Source organism: Amia ocellicauda, chromosome 19 (assembly GCF_036373705.1).
Source record: "Amia ocellicauda isolate fAmiCal2 chromosome 19, fAmiCal2.hap1, whole genome shotgun sequence".
In the NCBI taxonomy this organism is placed as follows: Eukaryota; Metazoa; Chordata; class Actinopteri; order Amiiformes; family Amiidae; genus Amia; species Amia ocellicauda.
In genome coordinates this window covers 9,078,440-9,095,294 of record NC_089868.1, presented here as the reverse complement: position 1 = coordinate 9,095,294, position 16,855 = coordinate 9,078,440, and the positions used below count along the sequence as shown (strand labels likewise).

General features: G+C 41.2%; 1 protein-coding gene across 2 annotated transcripts; it reads left to right on the top strand.

The window, feature by feature from the left end:
• The first annotated feature begins 325 nt into the window (after positions 1 to 325).
• nrd1b (nardilysin b (N-arginine dibasic convertase)) lies at positions 326 to 15,932 on the top strand. Of its 2 annotated transcripts, none has more exons than XM_066691812.1 (32): positions 326 to 373; positions 894 to 1,115; positions 1,372 to 1,642; positions 2,415 to 2,496; positions 3,177 to 3,330; positions 3,699 to 3,772; positions 4,002 to 4,097; positions 4,326 to 4,448; positions 4,884 to 4,941; positions 5,089 to 5,162; positions 5,516 to 5,585; positions 5,917 to 5,994; positions 6,173 to 6,293; positions 6,548 to 6,606; positions 6,989 to 7,043; positions 7,160 to 7,264; positions 7,402 to 7,525; positions 7,967 to 8,053; positions 9,438 to 9,557; positions 9,697 to 9,748; positions 9,956 to 10,106; positions 10,244 to 10,371; positions 10,967 to 11,129; positions 11,851 to 11,882; positions 12,167 to 12,305; positions 12,975 to 13,022; positions 13,139 to 13,191; positions 13,496 to 13,579; positions 13,871 to 13,961; positions 14,289 to 14,405; positions 14,673 to 14,762; positions 14,985 to 15,932. In XM_066691812.1, exons 2-32 carry the CDS (start codon positions 919 to 921, stop codon positions 15,183 to 15,185), a joined length of 3,297 nt encoding a protein of 1,098 aa, XP_066547909.1. In that variant the 5' UTR covers positions 326 to 373; positions 894 to 918; the 3' UTR covers positions 15,186 to 15,932. The 2 variants fall into 2 exon arrangements, with proteins under 2 accessions (XP_066547909.1, XP_066547910.1); XM_066691813.1 differs by having other exon boundaries at positions 349 to 373; positions 891 to 1,115.
• Positions 15,933 to 16,855: the final 923 nt, after the last annotated feature.

The window sequence follows — 16,855 nt, the reverse complement described above, 5'->3', positions numbered from 1 at the left end:
TCCATCGTTTACGTTTGCTTTCTTTCCTTTTTTATTTTATTACTTTCCCCAGTCTTTATACTGGCACTGCGCTGGTAGTTTTGTCTGTTTTCTACGTCTCTGTGAAAACAGATTCCTGCCGTTCATTTAAAAACATCCCTCTCGACGAGCAACCACTAAATCCCTTTCTGTATTATTATTAATGCACATGTTGCTTTTTCACACCAGCCAACTAAACATGACATCGATGCTAGCCAAGCCCATGTCGATTCACCCAATCAGATTACAACATGTTGGTCCGTCACTCTCCCTATCCACCAATCAGGACACCTGTTATAGAATCGGGTCGCGGATGTGTTTTTTAGTCTAGTTTGGTTGAGCTGACAACAGAGAGGTATGATGACAGTGGTCTGCCGGGTGTGATACACTATCGATAACTTTGCAGATATTTGTTTGAATCTATTTAACTCTCAGTCGAGAAAGGTTTATAGTCGCTAGACGCGTGCCGTATAAAAGATCGATCATAAATTCCTTAGTTAGAGAGGTAATTGATTCGTCTTAGTTTGGGATTAGTTGCTGCTGGTTGGTATAGATGGCCTGCTTTATTTTTACAGTGATGTCAAACTAATCCTAAAACAATATTTACCCGCACTGTTACTCATGAAGTCAAGTTTTCACATCTTGTTGAATCTACATTTTAATGAGGGTAGCAAGCTAAATCATCAACAGAGGTTCGCGGTTTGAATTACTCCAATATTTAGGCTTTCTGACTTGATCAAAGCGTTCAAGTATTGCAGCGAAGTCCTCACTATTGCACTTTGCAAGCTAACCCAGACTGTCACTGTAATCGCTCATAAAGGGTTGCGATTAAATCGCTTGCATCGTATTTTATCCCCTCGTCCCCTGACCAGCAGTGCCGAAGTCTCCAACTTCCTAAGGATGCCGCTGACAAATAAGTCCAAGAGCGCCTGCAGTTGCGGATCGGCTCCGTCGGCGGGTCCGGAGCCGGGGGACGAGGCTAGGCAGCAAGAGGATGCCCCTGCGGATGAAGGAGCATCTGGGGATCACGGAGGAGGCGAGGACAACCCCGGCGACCCAGAAATCGTGAAATCGCCCAGTGATCCCAAGCAATACAGGTGAGAAAGTAACCTATACGTCATATGTCAGTCAGAGTTTTGACCAGACTGACACATGTCTCATACAGGCCTGGTCGATTGGGATTGGTCCATTTGTGACACACACATCATACTGGGTTGTCAAAGGTTAATGGTTGCTTGGTCTGAATGTTGTCAATCAGCAGGCAAGGGTGGACATGTTTAGTAGAGAGAGAGCACCACATCTGCAGCATGGTAAGAATGAATGCTTTAATGACTTCTGTTTCCCCTGTGCTAGATATATTGAGCTGGGCAATGGCCTGAGAGCTCTCCTCATCTCAGATCTTAGCAGTGCGGATGGGAAGGCAGCCTTGTCGGAGGAGGAGGATTCAGAGGATGGGAGTGAGGGAGAGGAGGAGGAGGCGGCGGCGGCGGAAGAAGAAGATGACGACTCGGGGGAGGGCACCGAGGAAGAGTCTGAGGAAGGCGAAGATGAGCAGGACAGTGATTTCGAAGAGCTGGAGGAAGATTTCGATGTGAAAAAGAAGAAATGCAGCTCAGAAAAACAGGTTAGGATCTCACAGATATGGTGAAAGAACTGGAAGTGGCAACATGCTCCTTATATTACAATTTTGCATGCTAGTTCCTTGCATCACAGGTTTTTGAGAAGGGTCTTACCATATTCCACCAATGGCTTTTCATATCAAATGCATAGATGTCTTCTTTGTGATCTGCAAGTTTTCAGTTTATTTGCAGGATGCTGGGATCCCAAATGAGTTTTGTTAAAATGTAAAAAATACCACAAGAAATATCCTTAAAGTTATCCACCTGTTTGCAACACAATCTTTTATTAAGCAGTGCAAGTGCAACAAGCGAACAAGAGATCCTTGTGTTGTGTCAGTTGTTACGCCCAGTTATCACATCCTGTATTTAGTTTCGTAGTTGAGTTTGTAGGGTTTGCATGCTTGGCTGTTTTTTTTTTTTTGTTTTGTTGTTGAAGCATTTATATACTCTCACTCTCAGCCAATATTTAGAGTAGAGCTTTTGAATTGTTGGACTGAAGCAGTATTTTAGCATTTGTTTGTATCCAAAGCAACCCTCACAAACTAGGACCGTTAGTACCTATATACATCAATCCAAAGAATGGAACTTCACACATTTCAACTTTCCACTGATGCTGTGTTAAAACGCCATTATCCTCAACTACTGAACACCTAACCTGCATTATCATAACATCTATCGGGAGCTTGCTTTGAATTGAAGTGCATGTTATAATGCTTTGTATTTTGATTGTGTGATGCTAGTTGACAGGGGGTTAAAAAAAGCTATTATCTGATTCAGTCCGCAGCGGCCCTCTGTATAGGAGTGGGAAGTTTTAGTGACCCAGATGACCTTCCTGGCTTGGCGCATTTCCTTGAACATAGTAAGTATTATTATTGTTATTATTAAAGTGTTGCCTGTACCATGCACAATACCAAATGTATTTAAAATGTCTACATAAATATTAGGGCCCTTTTGTTTTGCACAATTTGGCTTTTTAAAGTATTCCGGTTATACAAAACACAGGACCCTAATAGTATTTTGTCACAAAAATAATTTGTATCTTGTAATGTATTAATTTTATTATTTTTTAGTTTCTTTGCTTCCGCGCTTTTCCAGTCTACGTTCTACATCTACATCTACGTTCTACATCTGCTTTACACTGCTTCCCAAAATAACATTATGTGAAATGATAATTTAGGTCAGCTCACCAGTTTTTAGTTTTTTCCTCTTCTGACTTACAGCCGACTATTTTAGTCATGAATGTCATACATTGGGAACTGCATTTTTACTTCGTAAGCCTCTATTCTGCTTTGGCTAAATGCACTTACTTAGTAAATGAATCAACCTTATTAATACAATTAAACTCCTGCACCTATCTCCTTGTTTGCCAAAACAAAAAGTAAAATCATATTACGAAAATGGACCAATATTTCTAACAAGCTTCACTTGTTAACTTGGAACTTTTCTGGTGCTCCTGCTTTCAATATACATACTGTAATGGAGAACTTTTTTAATCTATGAATAGCTTTGACAGGCAGCCTTCTCCCTCGTGTCTTCCAGTGGTGTTCATGGGTAGTGAGAAGTACCCAGCTGAGAACGGGTTCGACGCCTTTCTGAAAAAGCATGGCGGCAGTGACAACGCCTCCACTGACTGCGAGAGAACCATCTTCCAGTTTGACGTACAGAGGAAGCACTTCAGGGAAGCCCTAGACAGGTGTGTTAGCCGTGGCTGAACTGCAGATCACGATTTGCTCATTTGGCACCGTGACTGTTTCATGAATCAAACCATAAAATAACTGCAATCTGTCTAAATGTCTGTGTCTGACTCTAGAATGCACAAGAGATGCTGTGTGTATTTATGTATATTTAATTAATTTAGCTGATTCAGAGTTCGCTCACAGTCCCCTCATGAAGAAAAATAAATGTCTTGGGGATATTACAAGATCCCTGACAGTATGTTTAAAACTAAATCTATAATTTTATTTGAAAATCTACAAAAAGTTGTCCCCTTAGTTTAAATTGCTTTAGATAAAAGGCTGTGATTTGTGTTCATTTATTTTTCCCCTCCCACTTTTTTGGCAGATGGGCTCAGTTTTTCATCTGCCCATTGATGATAAAGGATGCCATTGATAGAGAAGTGGAGGCCGTGGACAGTGGTAAGTGGCTTTTTAATTTTCCATACTTGTACATGATGGAATCAACAAACAAGTGGCAGGGATTTTCCTGGCAGTCTTTATCCTGACATTTCACTCATAACTGTGATAAACTCATATGCATCAATATAAATCACAGCTGGACCCAGGATATGTGTTCTCAATTGTTTTTGGTGGAAAGGTACGAGTGTGTACTTTTTACAGTGATATTTCTTCCGTTCCTCTTGTGCAGAGTATCAGCTTGCAAGGCCCTCAGACTCCCACAGGAAAGAGATGCTGTTTGGAAGCCTGGCCAAAACAAACCACCCAATGGGGAAATTCTGCTGGGGTAAGGACAAACGCCATCTATCCCTCCACCATCAAATCGAATGGGATTTGCATTGTAAACACTAAGTACCATGACACATAACTGGTATTCCTAAAGGGGTTTAAAAATAGTCATTACAAAACAGTAGGTTGGTTCCCAAAAACAAAATCATTTGTAATAAAACAAAATAGTTTGTATATTTTTACACCACTTATATAATGGTTTACTATTCCTGGTCTGTGTTCCCAGGCAATGCCCAGACACTGAAGCACGAGCCCCAAGAGAAAAACATCGACACGTACGCCCGGCTGAGAGAGTTCTGGAAGCGCCACTACTCCTCCCACTACATGACCCTGGCAGTGCAGTCGAAAGGTAACCCAGCAGCTGGCCTGGCTTTCTGGCTCATCTGCGGCCGTGGTGCTGTAGAGCAGGAAAGCTCTTATTCGTTTGTTAAAAGAAAGATGTGTTATGTTTTTCTGCTTAGGAAATATAAAGTAACGTCCTATCCAACTCCAGCTTCCATCTTGGGCAGGACTATTAGTATATTTCGACACAATAAGTATTCTGCACTATTGGAGAATGGGAATAGTTAGTTCATTGTTCTGCCCCCACAAAATGTCTGTTGCTGTGCTTCCTCCCAGTGTAGCATGCACCTGCTATGACTGCACGCAAGGGCTAGTTCCACTTTTAAGTAGTTTTTTAACCAAAGGCATTAGCAATTTACTTCCTCTCTCGTCATTTTTATGAAAATGGAGGAATATTGATGTTATTTCCCTGTCCTTCTTCCCTTCTCGGGGGAAACTGCAGAGAGTCTCGATACTCTGGAGGAGTGGGTGAGGGAGATCTTCAGCCAGGTCCCCAACAAGTGAGTCTCCATTCCTACAGCTATTTATTGAAGTTATACATATTAGAGTCTCTTGGCTGTGTGCCTGTAGCATGTTCTGCAGTGGCCTGTAGCACTGCAAACTTGTTGCTAGTGAGAATTGAGTTTTCTTGTTACGTGTCATTTCAGTGCCCTGCCGAAGCCTGACTTTTCTCACCTCCTCGATCCTTTCGATACGGTCAACTTCAACAAGCTGTACAGAGGTAAGCTTTCGGAGCCTTGGCTTTCAGACATTTCAAGAGAAATTTGCAAGGGAATGAATAACTTACAAAAGCACCACAGTGGATCGTAATGGAAGAAGTGTAATGCAGGATTGCAAACTGTTCACTTGTTCAAGATTGAACGGTAGAATAGTAAGGCCTGGTGGTTGGCGGTTATGTCATAATGTAGTCCACTAGGAATCTGAATAAAAATGTTTGTGACCGGTTTATTATGGACATGCTAAGTTATAGGAATGCTCTGAAATGTCAAGTGATCCAGATTAGGTGATTTTTGCATAATTGCTTTACATAATTCTGAAGAAAGGGGTTTTCTAATGTTTGGGGTTGTGTTGCAGTCGTGCCTGTGAGGAAGGTCCATGCCCTCACCATCACCTGGGCTTTGCCTCCACAAGAGAAGCACTATAGGTAAGTCTCCTTTATGGGGTAATGGATATTACGCTCAGAGACCAGGATAAGATCTTAGTAAAACTCCTAGTTCAAGTAATGCATCTGCTGAAGACACCTTTGGCAGCTTGGATATACATGATCTGTATCTGGTAGTAATATCCCACATCTTTCATGGAAACAGACTTACGCACTTAACCTACCCATACTAATAGCAGATCAAATTCAGTGTTGAATCTGTTGTCCCCATTTTCCACGTAGCTCCTCTTCACGTCTTTGCAAGAGTAACTTTTCTGGGTTTTTTTAAATGCCACCTTAAAAACTGGTTTATTATCTGTGTTTTTCTTCCTAGGGTGAAGCCTCTGCACTATATTTCCTGGCTGATTGGTCATGAAGGAACTGGTAGCATCCTCTCCCTGCTGAGGAAGAAGTGAGTAATGCCAAAGATGTTTGCATTTGAGCACAAGCTACTGAGATCAACCCATTTTAAGCTTCCAATGCTTCAGAATATGGAAAGCAGAAAATGATTTAATATATGATCTGTTTTGTGCCGTGCTTTTTTAAGACGAGATCCAATGTGACCTTTATTTATGTATTTATCTATACAGGTGTTGGGCTTTGGCTTTGTTTGGAGGGAACAGCGAAACCGGCTTTGATCAAAACACCACCTATTCAATCTTCAGCATCTCAATCACATTGACCAACGAGGGCTATCAGAACTTCTATCAGGTTAGAGGCACCTAGGCAGGCAGTCATTGTTGGTATTGTGCCAGTGTGTACCAGTCATTTGGCAGCCTCAGTAGCCTAGTTTCTCTACTAGAGTATCTCTAGTATTTCTCTACATATTACATCCCCTATGTTGTAAACTAATACTTTTTATGGTTATGAATTTTCCAATCTGGAGCTTCACATTACAGCTGATTAATTCTGTTTTGCTGTGTTTTAAGTCTTGGAAGAACATTGTTTTGGCTTCTTTCCTTTAGGTTGCTCATCTTGTTTTCCAGTACCTGAAAATGCTTCAAACAATAGGTCCTCAGGAGAGGTAGGATTTTGCCTTATGTTCAGTTTAAACAAACAATCTAGCTAAAGGCCATTGTCCATATTGTATAATTTAATAGAAGTATTATCATACACATTTTAAGTTTGTTAAGCATCTGCATTACATTAATAATATACAGGTATCTTTTAAGATTTGTTTGCAATTGTTGTTTTTATAATTGTTAGACGCAAAACTATTGTGGCTGATTTCACAAAGCTTGATTAGCACTAGTCTACCTAAAATAACATTTGAGTAGGCCATGACTATAGCTGATCTGGATCTGTGTAACCAGCCCTTGATGCATCACCCTAGAGAGCAGTGATTAAAAATAGCTTTTGTGCTATCATTCCAGGTTGTGAGAGATTGTGTCATTTTTTCTCCCCAGAATTTATGAAGAGATACAGAAGATTGAGGCCAATGAGTTTCGTTACCAGGAGCAGGTCTGTACCTCCTCTGACCTTACTTGTGTGTAGTTTGACAGTAGGAGGCTTGAGACTGGAATGATGCTGGCTTCTCAAAGTGTGCACGCTGACACCATTGACTCTTCCTCCCTTAGACAGATCCAATTGATTATGTGGAGAACATCTGTGAGAACATGCAACTTTTCCCCAAAGGTGATTTCCTGACCGGAGACCAGCTGATGTTTGAGTACAAACCTGAGGTATCACCAGCAGATAAGATTTCCCATTTTAATTTTGTCCCCTGGTATCAGTTGTCCAAGATACCCCCTGCAAACATTCTTCTTGCAATTGTACGTTGTCACCTTGAAGTCAAAAAGTCCTTTGTTTGCTTCTCCAGATAATATCTGCAGCCCTCAACCTCCTCACTCCAGAGAAGGCCAACCTTCTGCTGTTGTCCCCTGAGAACGAGGGGCGCTGTGAGCTCAAGGAGAAATGGTTTGGGACGCAGTACAGCATGGAAGGTAAGGAGGACCTTCTAGGGAAGCTAGAGTTGGGGATGGTTTCAGGCTTTGCATTCTCACGACCTGTTAAATTTTGCCATCATTCTGAGCAGTCTGTCATTATTCAATCCCCGTCATTCGTGCTAGCCAAGTTTCAGTAACTCTTTTCAAAAACAAGACATCTTCTATATGACCTTGTGTTAAGTCAGTCAAGTAGAAATCAACATGATTGGTTTACATGGACATTGTATTTTTATGCCCCAATTTGTTGAATTGGATTGTATTTCTTTTGGTTCAAAGGTTGAACACGTGTGGTGTGCATTCCAACCTAACAAATGAGAGAGAAACCTTGAAATTGTTTCTTGCTTGGTGTATATGTTGGTTGATGGCAGGACTTTGAAGATGTAACCATTTCATTAATTTCAAAAGTCATCACTGAGTTAACTGGTCTTGTTTTCGTAGATGTGGACAAGGATTGGAGAGGCCGCTGGGTTGGAGACTTTGAGCTGAACCCTGACCTTCACCTCCCTGCTGAGAACAAGTTTATAGGTAAGTGAGTGGCCATGACTCCTGAGCATCCCTACTGCATGAATTAACCACACAGGTATGTGTAATGAATAATAATCCCAAGGTGCTGAACAGCAGGGTCTCGGCTGAGTCCTACAGTCCACTCATAAGTCAACAAGTCCTTTTCACCGATTCCATCCGAGTTCAATAGCGCTCGCTTCATATTTATCATGTATGCAGTACTTTAATTGTTCAGTGTTGGGTGGATTGCTCCAAGTTAAATCTTTTTATATTTTAAATCATGAAACCGTGCATTGCAGATGGAAGACACAACACTTGATGATTCGTGCCACAACCCATCCTTCCTTCTCTCGATCCCTCTCCTTCTCTCAGTCCCTCTGCTCCCTGGCACACGCTTTGCCGCTCCGTTCTGAGCCACGTTTACAGAGTGGGCCTGTTCCTCACTCACTTCCTGGTCCAGGCCTTAGCTCCGTCTCCTGGCTGGGCTTCCTGCTTCTGCCATCTGTCCTCTGCAGCTCATCGAAATGCTCTGCCACCTGCCTGGTATTCTCTCTGCCTTGCTTCTTCACGCTGCCTTCCCATTGCTGCCCATATCCTGTTCACTTTTGTTCTTCCCTGCCACTGTCTTCAAGATCCTTCCCTTTTTGCAGTCTCTTATTCCTCCCTGTATCACCTCTCGTTGTCTTTACATCTGTTCTCTGCTGATAGACTTGCCAGACCTTCCCCCTGCTCTCCAGCCTCCCATATCTTTGTCTTCCCCTGTGAGCATCAGCACTATACTGTCACTCCCGACAATGCAGTACCCTCTGAGAACATATTCCAATCTACAACCCACCTTCTTCTCTGCCACTAATGACAGTTTTGTACAGTATCATTTTGCACTTCACTTACTGTACTTCGGGTTGCATCTTGCACTATGCAAACTCTTGCATTGCACCATGTATTGAATTTATTATCCTATAACTTCCCCCCGTGTATGTATGTGTGTATATATTCATTTGAATGTTCTGCCCTTATTCGATAGCTGGAATAAGGTTGTCAGCCAAATGAATAAATTATAATCGTTATAAATGGATTAAGCTCAGAATACTCCTTCAAAGTATAGTAGTGGAAGTTTTGAAATGTTTGAACATGTCCTAAAATAGGTTTTTGAGTATTCTGATGCTTAGAACATCTATAGTAAGTGTAAGATAACTACATGAAAGTAATTTTAATGTGATCCAATGGGCTGGCTCTTAACACATGTTGAAATGTTATACCTGTTATTTTTAGGGTTATAGAATTATATCACAAGATGTAAGTGATTAGTAGAATTCCCTACAATTTTGGGGGGTCAAATTATTGCTGTTCTCTGGCATGAATGCTGATTTATTAAAAATGCTGCCCTTTGTTTTCTTCCCTTCAGCCACGGATTTCACCCTGAAAACGTCAGACTGCCCAGACACTGAATACCCAGTCAGAATCGTCAATAATGAGAGAGGTTGCTTGTGGTTCAAAAAGGATACCAAGTTTAAGATACCAAAGGGTATGTAAAACACTTCATCTGAAAGATAACCTCACAAAACAAGAATACCTTCAATTACAGGGCCTTTCTCTCTGGTTCTGTGTCATGTCCTTTTTTGCCTGCTAGATGATCTTTTAAGTATTTTTTTTTCACTCTACAGCTTATGTCCGTTTCCACCTCATATCTCCCCTGATTCAGAAGTCTCCTGAGAAGTAAGTAACAACATATTTCAGTCTCCGCCCAGTTATAAATGTTTTGTACTTCATAATCACTGTGCTCACATGGCTGCCTACATTCAAGTATTTGGAAAACTGAATTGTATATTCTACCATGTAAACGCCATATTTGGAATATGGATTATTCTAGCCTTGAGTATTGGGAATAAGATCTTTACTTCCTATTTTTTTTTCTTCCCACAGCCTGGTCTTATTTGATATCTTTGTCAATATCCTGGCTCATAACCTGGCCGAGCCGGCCTACGAGGCAGATGTTGCACAGCTGGAGTACAAATTAGTAGCGGGAGAGCACGGCTTTGTGATCAAAGTAAAGGGCTTCAACCACAAGCTACCTGTAAGTGTAAACGGAGCGTCGTCTTTGAAAACAACTTCTTAACGTTTTCTGATAGAATGTTAAACAGCATGTCTGACCACAACACCGCTGCTGATCACTGGACCCTAATATCAGGGATGTCTCTGTTTTCTGTGTAGTTGTTGTTTAATCTGATCATCGACTACTTGGCTGACTTCACGGCGGCTCCGGACGTGTTCGACATGATTGCTGAGCAGCTGAAGAAAACCTACTTCAACATTTTGATCAAGCCAGAGAAGCTGGGCAAGTGAGTAACTGGGCTGGGAGAGGAACAGCGAATGGGAAATTTCATTGGGGACTTAACCAGAAAATGTATCGTTTGTCCTGCCAGAGCTCTCACTCAAATTGGGCCAATTTGTGGCCCACTTTCTATTTATACGGCATAGTGAATTACCTATGTACAGAATGAGCAATGAATAATCATTTTCCCCTTGATTTGGAAGTAAACCATGTGTTTCTGGTTGCCAGCATTTTACTGGTTGTGTGATTATTTTCCAGTGCTAGAAATAAGTTATATCTGTATGAGTTACAAATACATGAATGACCATGTCTTAATAATGTTCCCTGGAAGAATTTTGAATTCAACCTTTTTTTGGGCAACACTAAAGACCCTTTCACAGGTTGCCTTTTCAAGTCTATCGCCCACAATGATACTCCAGTGTGGTGTGAGTTTTCCATGCTATGAAAGTCCTCAAAGTTCCTGTCTGCTCTGAAATATCTGTCTGCCATTGTCTTGGTGCCCAGATCTGAAGGCCAGAGGTTTCCTAGATTTAGTGCCTTCTGCCCATTACTTTTCCCATGACTAATCCTCTCTCCTGCAACACGTGGGTGTGCCATGACAGGGATATCCGGCTGCTCATCTTGGAGAACAGTCGCTGGTCGATGATCCAGAAGTACCAGGCCATCATGAAGGGGCTCACTGTGAAAAATCTCATCACCTTCGTGGACAGTCTCAAGTCAGAGCTTCATGCAGAGGGCCTGGTTCAGGGAAACTTCACCAGCATGGTGAGTATTATCTGGATCTCTATATATCAGTAGCCCTTTGTGGATCCACTGCTGGATGAAGGCTTCCCCCAAGAGGTTTCAATTATTTTACGATCAAAAAGCTTTCCAGGTTAAGCCAGCAAGGTTCTCATCTTCTAGGTGGTGATCTTCCTATTCATTTTTCAGTGGCAAAGATATAAAGATATAAAGTTGATTCAAGTTTTGTAGCCATACTACGCCACTGCAGGCACCAGTGGAAGTCAGTTAAATTAAAAGGTGCAAAAATAAATGTAAGAAACTATTAAATCAAAATACAAAACACTAAAACTGAGTGTTACACATATCCAGAACAGCAAATCCCTCCAGATAGTGAGGTCAACACACCATGATGCAAAATATGACTTTTTGGCATCTGATGAACTCCTTCTGCCACCTCACAGCAGTCATCTGGCACGGTATTGACCGAATACACCCATAGTGTTTCTTGATTATTGTATCCATTTGATACTCAGTCTGGTTTGTTGTTCACTTATTTAAATCTCCAATAGATCACTCGATTCCACTACATGTTCAGCTGCTCTTTAGTAAAATGACACTCTCTAAGGTCTGTCAAGTCATTATACTCCTAATGGATTTAATCCACTAATGCTACTAAATATGTTTTGCTTTATTATCAGATTGTTGGTATCTGTGTTATTTGCTATGCCAAGTAATGGTTGCTCTTCTACCATTTTCCCCCTAGGAAGCAATGGAATTCCTTCATTATGTAATACAGTAAGTCTTTTAAAAATGCTTTTACAGGCTGTTCTATCTTGGGCTTGTGCATGTTTCCTACAGTCCCTCATACTTAATTTGCGAATGAGCTAAATCGTAGATTAATTGTGTAAGATGGGGGGTGCATGAATCTCCTCAGAAACATTTTTTTTAGCATAAGCAACATGAAGAAGGGAGAAGGTACTATGGAATTAAATCACCTGGGTTGGAAGGGACTCGCAGATTGTCAATGAATGGAAGTACACATGTTCCAATGTTGGGTTGCTAAAACGTTTCTCTGTCAGGAAACTGCAGTTCCAGCGTCTGTCTGTGGAAGTCCCCGTGCACTTCAGGGTGGTGGAACTGCCCCAGAAACCTCATCTGTGCAAAGTGAAGTCTCTGAACAAGGGCGATGCCAACTCAGAAGTCACTGTCTACTATCAGGTATTTGAGAATGCTTTACCTCGTAACTGAAATGTCCTCTGACTCCATATAAGGTTTTATCAATGCACAGTGAACACTTTTTGCTGCCTTTGAACATAGTTTTGCTCCTGCACACCATTGGAACTGCATTTAGCAGTTAAAGGCTTATAAATTCTGCAAAGAATTGCTTTAGAACATGAAGTAGATTTTAGGTCTTGGACTTTGGGTATCTTAGATGAATTTTAGATCTTTAAAGGCTTTTGCTTTCCTTAATATAAACAGAGGAACTGCCCTTGTAGCAAAGCCTGCAGTAAACTCACTGATCTGTTATTGCTGATTCAGAGACAAATATGCTACAAGGAGCTCCTGAAATAAATAACCAGCTCTCTGAAGATTTGCATCCTTTGATGTGCCTTATGAGTAATTATAGATGTTTCTGACCAAAAGCTGTAAAGCAAGCAGTAGATAATCTCCCTGTCCCATGTCTGTGTGATACTTCATAGGTATGCCTCCTTCTACTGAGGCTTAGGGCCTGATTTTCCAAAGGAGTTACCAATTAATAGTATGTTTTTACTTACTGTAATTTACTTCCATACTTCCATGCATACAACTTTTTAGACTTTTATCTAATTTTACAGTCTATAAAACAATAACCATGTTTCCATTTATTTATTTTTTGTTCCTGCCCAGTCCGGAACAAAGAATCTCAGGGAGCACACTTTAATGGAGTTACTTGTGGTGGGTATGGCTCTCATAGGCCGTCAGTAGAACAGCACACCGTTATTTCACAATTAAAGTCTTTTGCAGATGTGGCGTTTGTTACAGATCTGACTTTTTGATTTTTTTCCACACAGATGCACATGGAAGAACCCTGCTTTGACTTTCTGAGGACAAAGGAGACGCTTGGGTAGGCATTGCTGTCCCACTCACAGAGGGAGCTTTTCCATTTCATTTTCAGCAGCCCGTGAACTCTGAGCGGTGTCTTGTGTGGTTTAGGGTCTTTATTGTTCTTGGACTACGTTTTTATGATTCTCTCTAGTCCATCATTAAAAATTGTGTTAGTAAGACCTGTTGGTAATTAGTCTGAAGTTATCATGTTGCTTTCAAAGCTAGCTCACTGCATTAGTATTTGGCATCATAGATGTGTCCGAGCCAGTGTGTAGTTAGCATAGACTGCCCTTACCAACACTGTGTTGATGCCAATCCCCCAGGTACCACGTATACCCTACCTGCAGGAACACGTCTGGAGTTCTGGGCTTCTCTGTCACTGTGGAGACTCAGGCCACAAAGTTCAAGTGAGTTTTGTCTCTCTTTATATTTTTGTTTGTCAGTAATACTTCCTAAAATGAAAGTAGGAATCTTTTTGATTTTGACATCAGTTACTCGCCATCCAGTCCTGGAAGAGGGGTACTGAGGTTAACTTCTTGTTGCTCTGTTATAAAATCTCTATAATTTAACATGTATAAGAAGCAAGTCTGATTGATTGAACACACCTCTATAGTAGTTTCCACATTGTCTACTTTTGTTTCAACCAGGCTCCTCTCGGCCCTGCATCATCCTCTAATCACTCTTTTTTTTGTTCGCAGCACTGAACTGGTTGAAAAGAAAGTTGAAGAATTCCTCATGTACTTCGCAGAGAAAATGGCCAATCTCACAGACGAAGCTTTCAAGACACAGGTTCGAGAACTAGTTTACAGTATTGGTACAGTCTTCGAACGCAAACCTTTGCAACTTAAGTTAGCAGCTGTGACTTGGCTGGGAATAGATTTGTTTCAAGTGGTACAGGTCATAGTTAAACTCTTAAAGGGGTTGTCTGTAAAATTTCAAACCCTGTTGGTCCACTAACCTCTTGAGAGCCATCACATTGGACCTTCTGGTAAAAGAAAATGTATCGCAGTGCAGTGAATTGCAAATAGTTTTTTCTCCAAAGTCAAGTATACTTGCTTGTCATCACTCTTATTCTTGGTTTCTTTTGTGTGTGTGTGTGTGTGTGTGTGTGTGAAGGTTACAGCTCTGATCAAGCTGAAGGAGTGTGAGGACACTCACCTTGGCGAGGAGGTGGACAGGAACTGGTTTGAGGTGGTGACTCAGCAGTACATCTTTGACCGACTGAATCGGGAGGTAAGCCTGTGCTTTGAAAGACTGTTTATCGGCAGTGGGGATAAAGCAGGACAAGATAAAGGGTTATATGTAAGTGCATGTAAGATTAAGTGCAAAGAAAATGTTTGTTTTATTTTGTGGTTCTTAAGACTTCAGCACAGGGTTGTCAGACTAGGGGGACGCAAACCATCTCCAGGGAGTGCAGGAGAAAATGGCACCACACTGCTTTAGCACAAGCTACAATATTCCACATAGGTCATTGTCCTTTGCCTTCTCTCTTTGCTGCAGATCGAGGCTCTGAGGATGATCACTAAGTCCGAATTGGTGTCCTGGTTTATGGAACACCGCGGGCCCAACAGCAGGAAGCTCAGTGTCCATGTAAGGATTTATTTTTATATATAAACAAAGTTTACGGTCTCTAGATAGTTTTCAGAGCAATTTAATGGCCTATGCTAAAAGAAAAATGAGCTTATTTTGGTTAAGTGTAAGCGGAAATATAGTAAGAAGAAACGAGTAGAAAGTAATGACGGTTTTCTGATAAACGGGCTAATCTAGAGAGAATCCATAAAGAGCCTCTTGCTTGGATCGTTTCCCTTCCAGATTGTGGGATATGGAGATGAGGAGCAGGACTCTGCCGGTGAACCAACTCCCGCTGACCAACCGAGCTCTTCATACGGCGAGGTGTCCAAGCTGACATTCCTGCCTGCCTCCCAGCTCCTGGCTGACGCTACGGTCATCACCGACATTCGCGCCTTCACCTCAACCCTGCACCTTTTCCCTTTCCACAAGATCCTCAAGTAGAGCTGCGCCCCCTCATCTCTGCCTTGCCGGGGATTGCCACTCCCAGCGGCGGGCGTGGATCTTATAGCTTGCACATTAAAGAAAAAACGAAAAGACTAAACTAAAAAAGGACATTTCCTCTCTGACCCCCCTGGCTGAGCGGTGTTTCAGGATAGCAAACTGGTGTGGGGAGGGGGGCAGGGAAAGCAGTTGAAATGGGATTCTCTTCCATAGTGGATGACTGACTGAATCGGGGGTCCACCTTGGCAATGGTTTCATTGTGTGTGTGGTTTTTGTTTCCCAGGACTAGATTTTTAAGGATGCAGTGTTTTACTAATTTAAAACAATACTGTGAGCTTCAACTGTGCTTTAGGTGGAGGTAAAAGCTGAAAACCCCAAGTGTATCCTGCTTGACATATCCCAATTATATTCTAACATGAAGTGATATTTTTTTTCTTGTCAAGAGGAAAGGAACTAGACCAAACTGTGATTACTGTGTACACCCTATCAATCAGGTGGCTTTGGCAAGATAGTCATATTAGCATTGCTCTCTACTTTGCTAACTAGCATGTTTTTATTGAATCATGATTAAAGGAGGATAACATTATGAAAAGTCATGTTTTCTGGAATCATAAATGTTTTCTCCCCCCGTAAATCGGCTTATCTGAAAGTTTTATTATTTTGCTTAAATATACTAAGACAACAAATTGTTCACATGCATTTCTGAAGTGTTTGATAAACTGACTTGGCAATAAAGCAGTAAATAAAGTTTTTTTTTTTTTTTTTTTTAGCTCAACTGTCATTAGATACACCGTGGTTTTAATAACAGGTTCCAAACAACCTACAATCCTTATGTGCTTATTATAGTCTCTTAACAAGGTTGATTTCCTTCATTTAAGATATTTTATTCCAGGACATGATCCTATTGCATCAGTTTTCTTATTTGCAAAGAGGTCTGGGTGTCAAAGTTGCCCCCAGTAAAGACAGGTACAATGGTCCCATTTTCCAGGGTGCTGTTTGGAGAAATAACCTTCACAGTTCTTGAAAATATTTATGCCTAAAGTGCTAACATATTGAATGCCCTATAAAATAATGGATCTGAACCATCAGTGCATATTACTTCTCAAAATCAATGCACACGTATCAGCTTTATAGTTGTAGAATTCACAGAACACATTCCCATTTCACAAGTCTTTAATACACTGTTTGGACTTTTGTTAGAAAACTGAAATACCCTTTTCTGATGTATCGCTTGGCTGCTCAGAAACCTTTCTATAGCTTATGTGTATGATATTGTCCTTGCAAATGTTTATCCTGTTATTCACCTGGTGAGTAATACCACTTCTGTGGTTGAGATGAAGGTTCTTGGGTCGCATTCTGCAAGGTGTGGTTCTGAAAGCTGAGAGAGGGGTTAATTTTTCAAGTCCTGATGTTAAGCGACTGAAAGTTCTTTTCGACAAAGCAGTTTCTTACGCAGTTTCTTCCAGGTGTCCTTTTGCCAAAAGTCACTTGTGTACAACAAACCAGACCCTGGTTAACTTCATTTCAAACTGTGACTATGAAAAGCATTTTCACAATGAAGACCGTTTGAAAACCAACCTGCTTCGAAAATACATTTATCATTCAAGTGGTGTGTGTGAGGAAAAAATTACTGTGAACAATCCCCTTCTTCCTTAATTAGTTTTGCACAT

Bases quoted from the DNA above. Each gene is read 5' to 3' on its own strand.
- nrd1b (XM_066691812.1), top strand. From the start codon at position 919: ATGCCGCTGACAAATAAGTCCAAGAGCGCCTGCAGTTGCGGATCGGCT. The intron at 3,331-3,698 runs GTGTGTTAGCCG...CTTTTTTGGCAG, and splicing joins TTCAGGGAAGCCCTAGACAG to ATGGGCTCAGTTTTTCATCT. The intron at 12,306-12,974 runs GTATTTGAGAAT...GTTCCTGCCCAG, and splicing joins AAGTCACTGTCTACTATCAG to TCCGGAACAAAGAATCTCAG.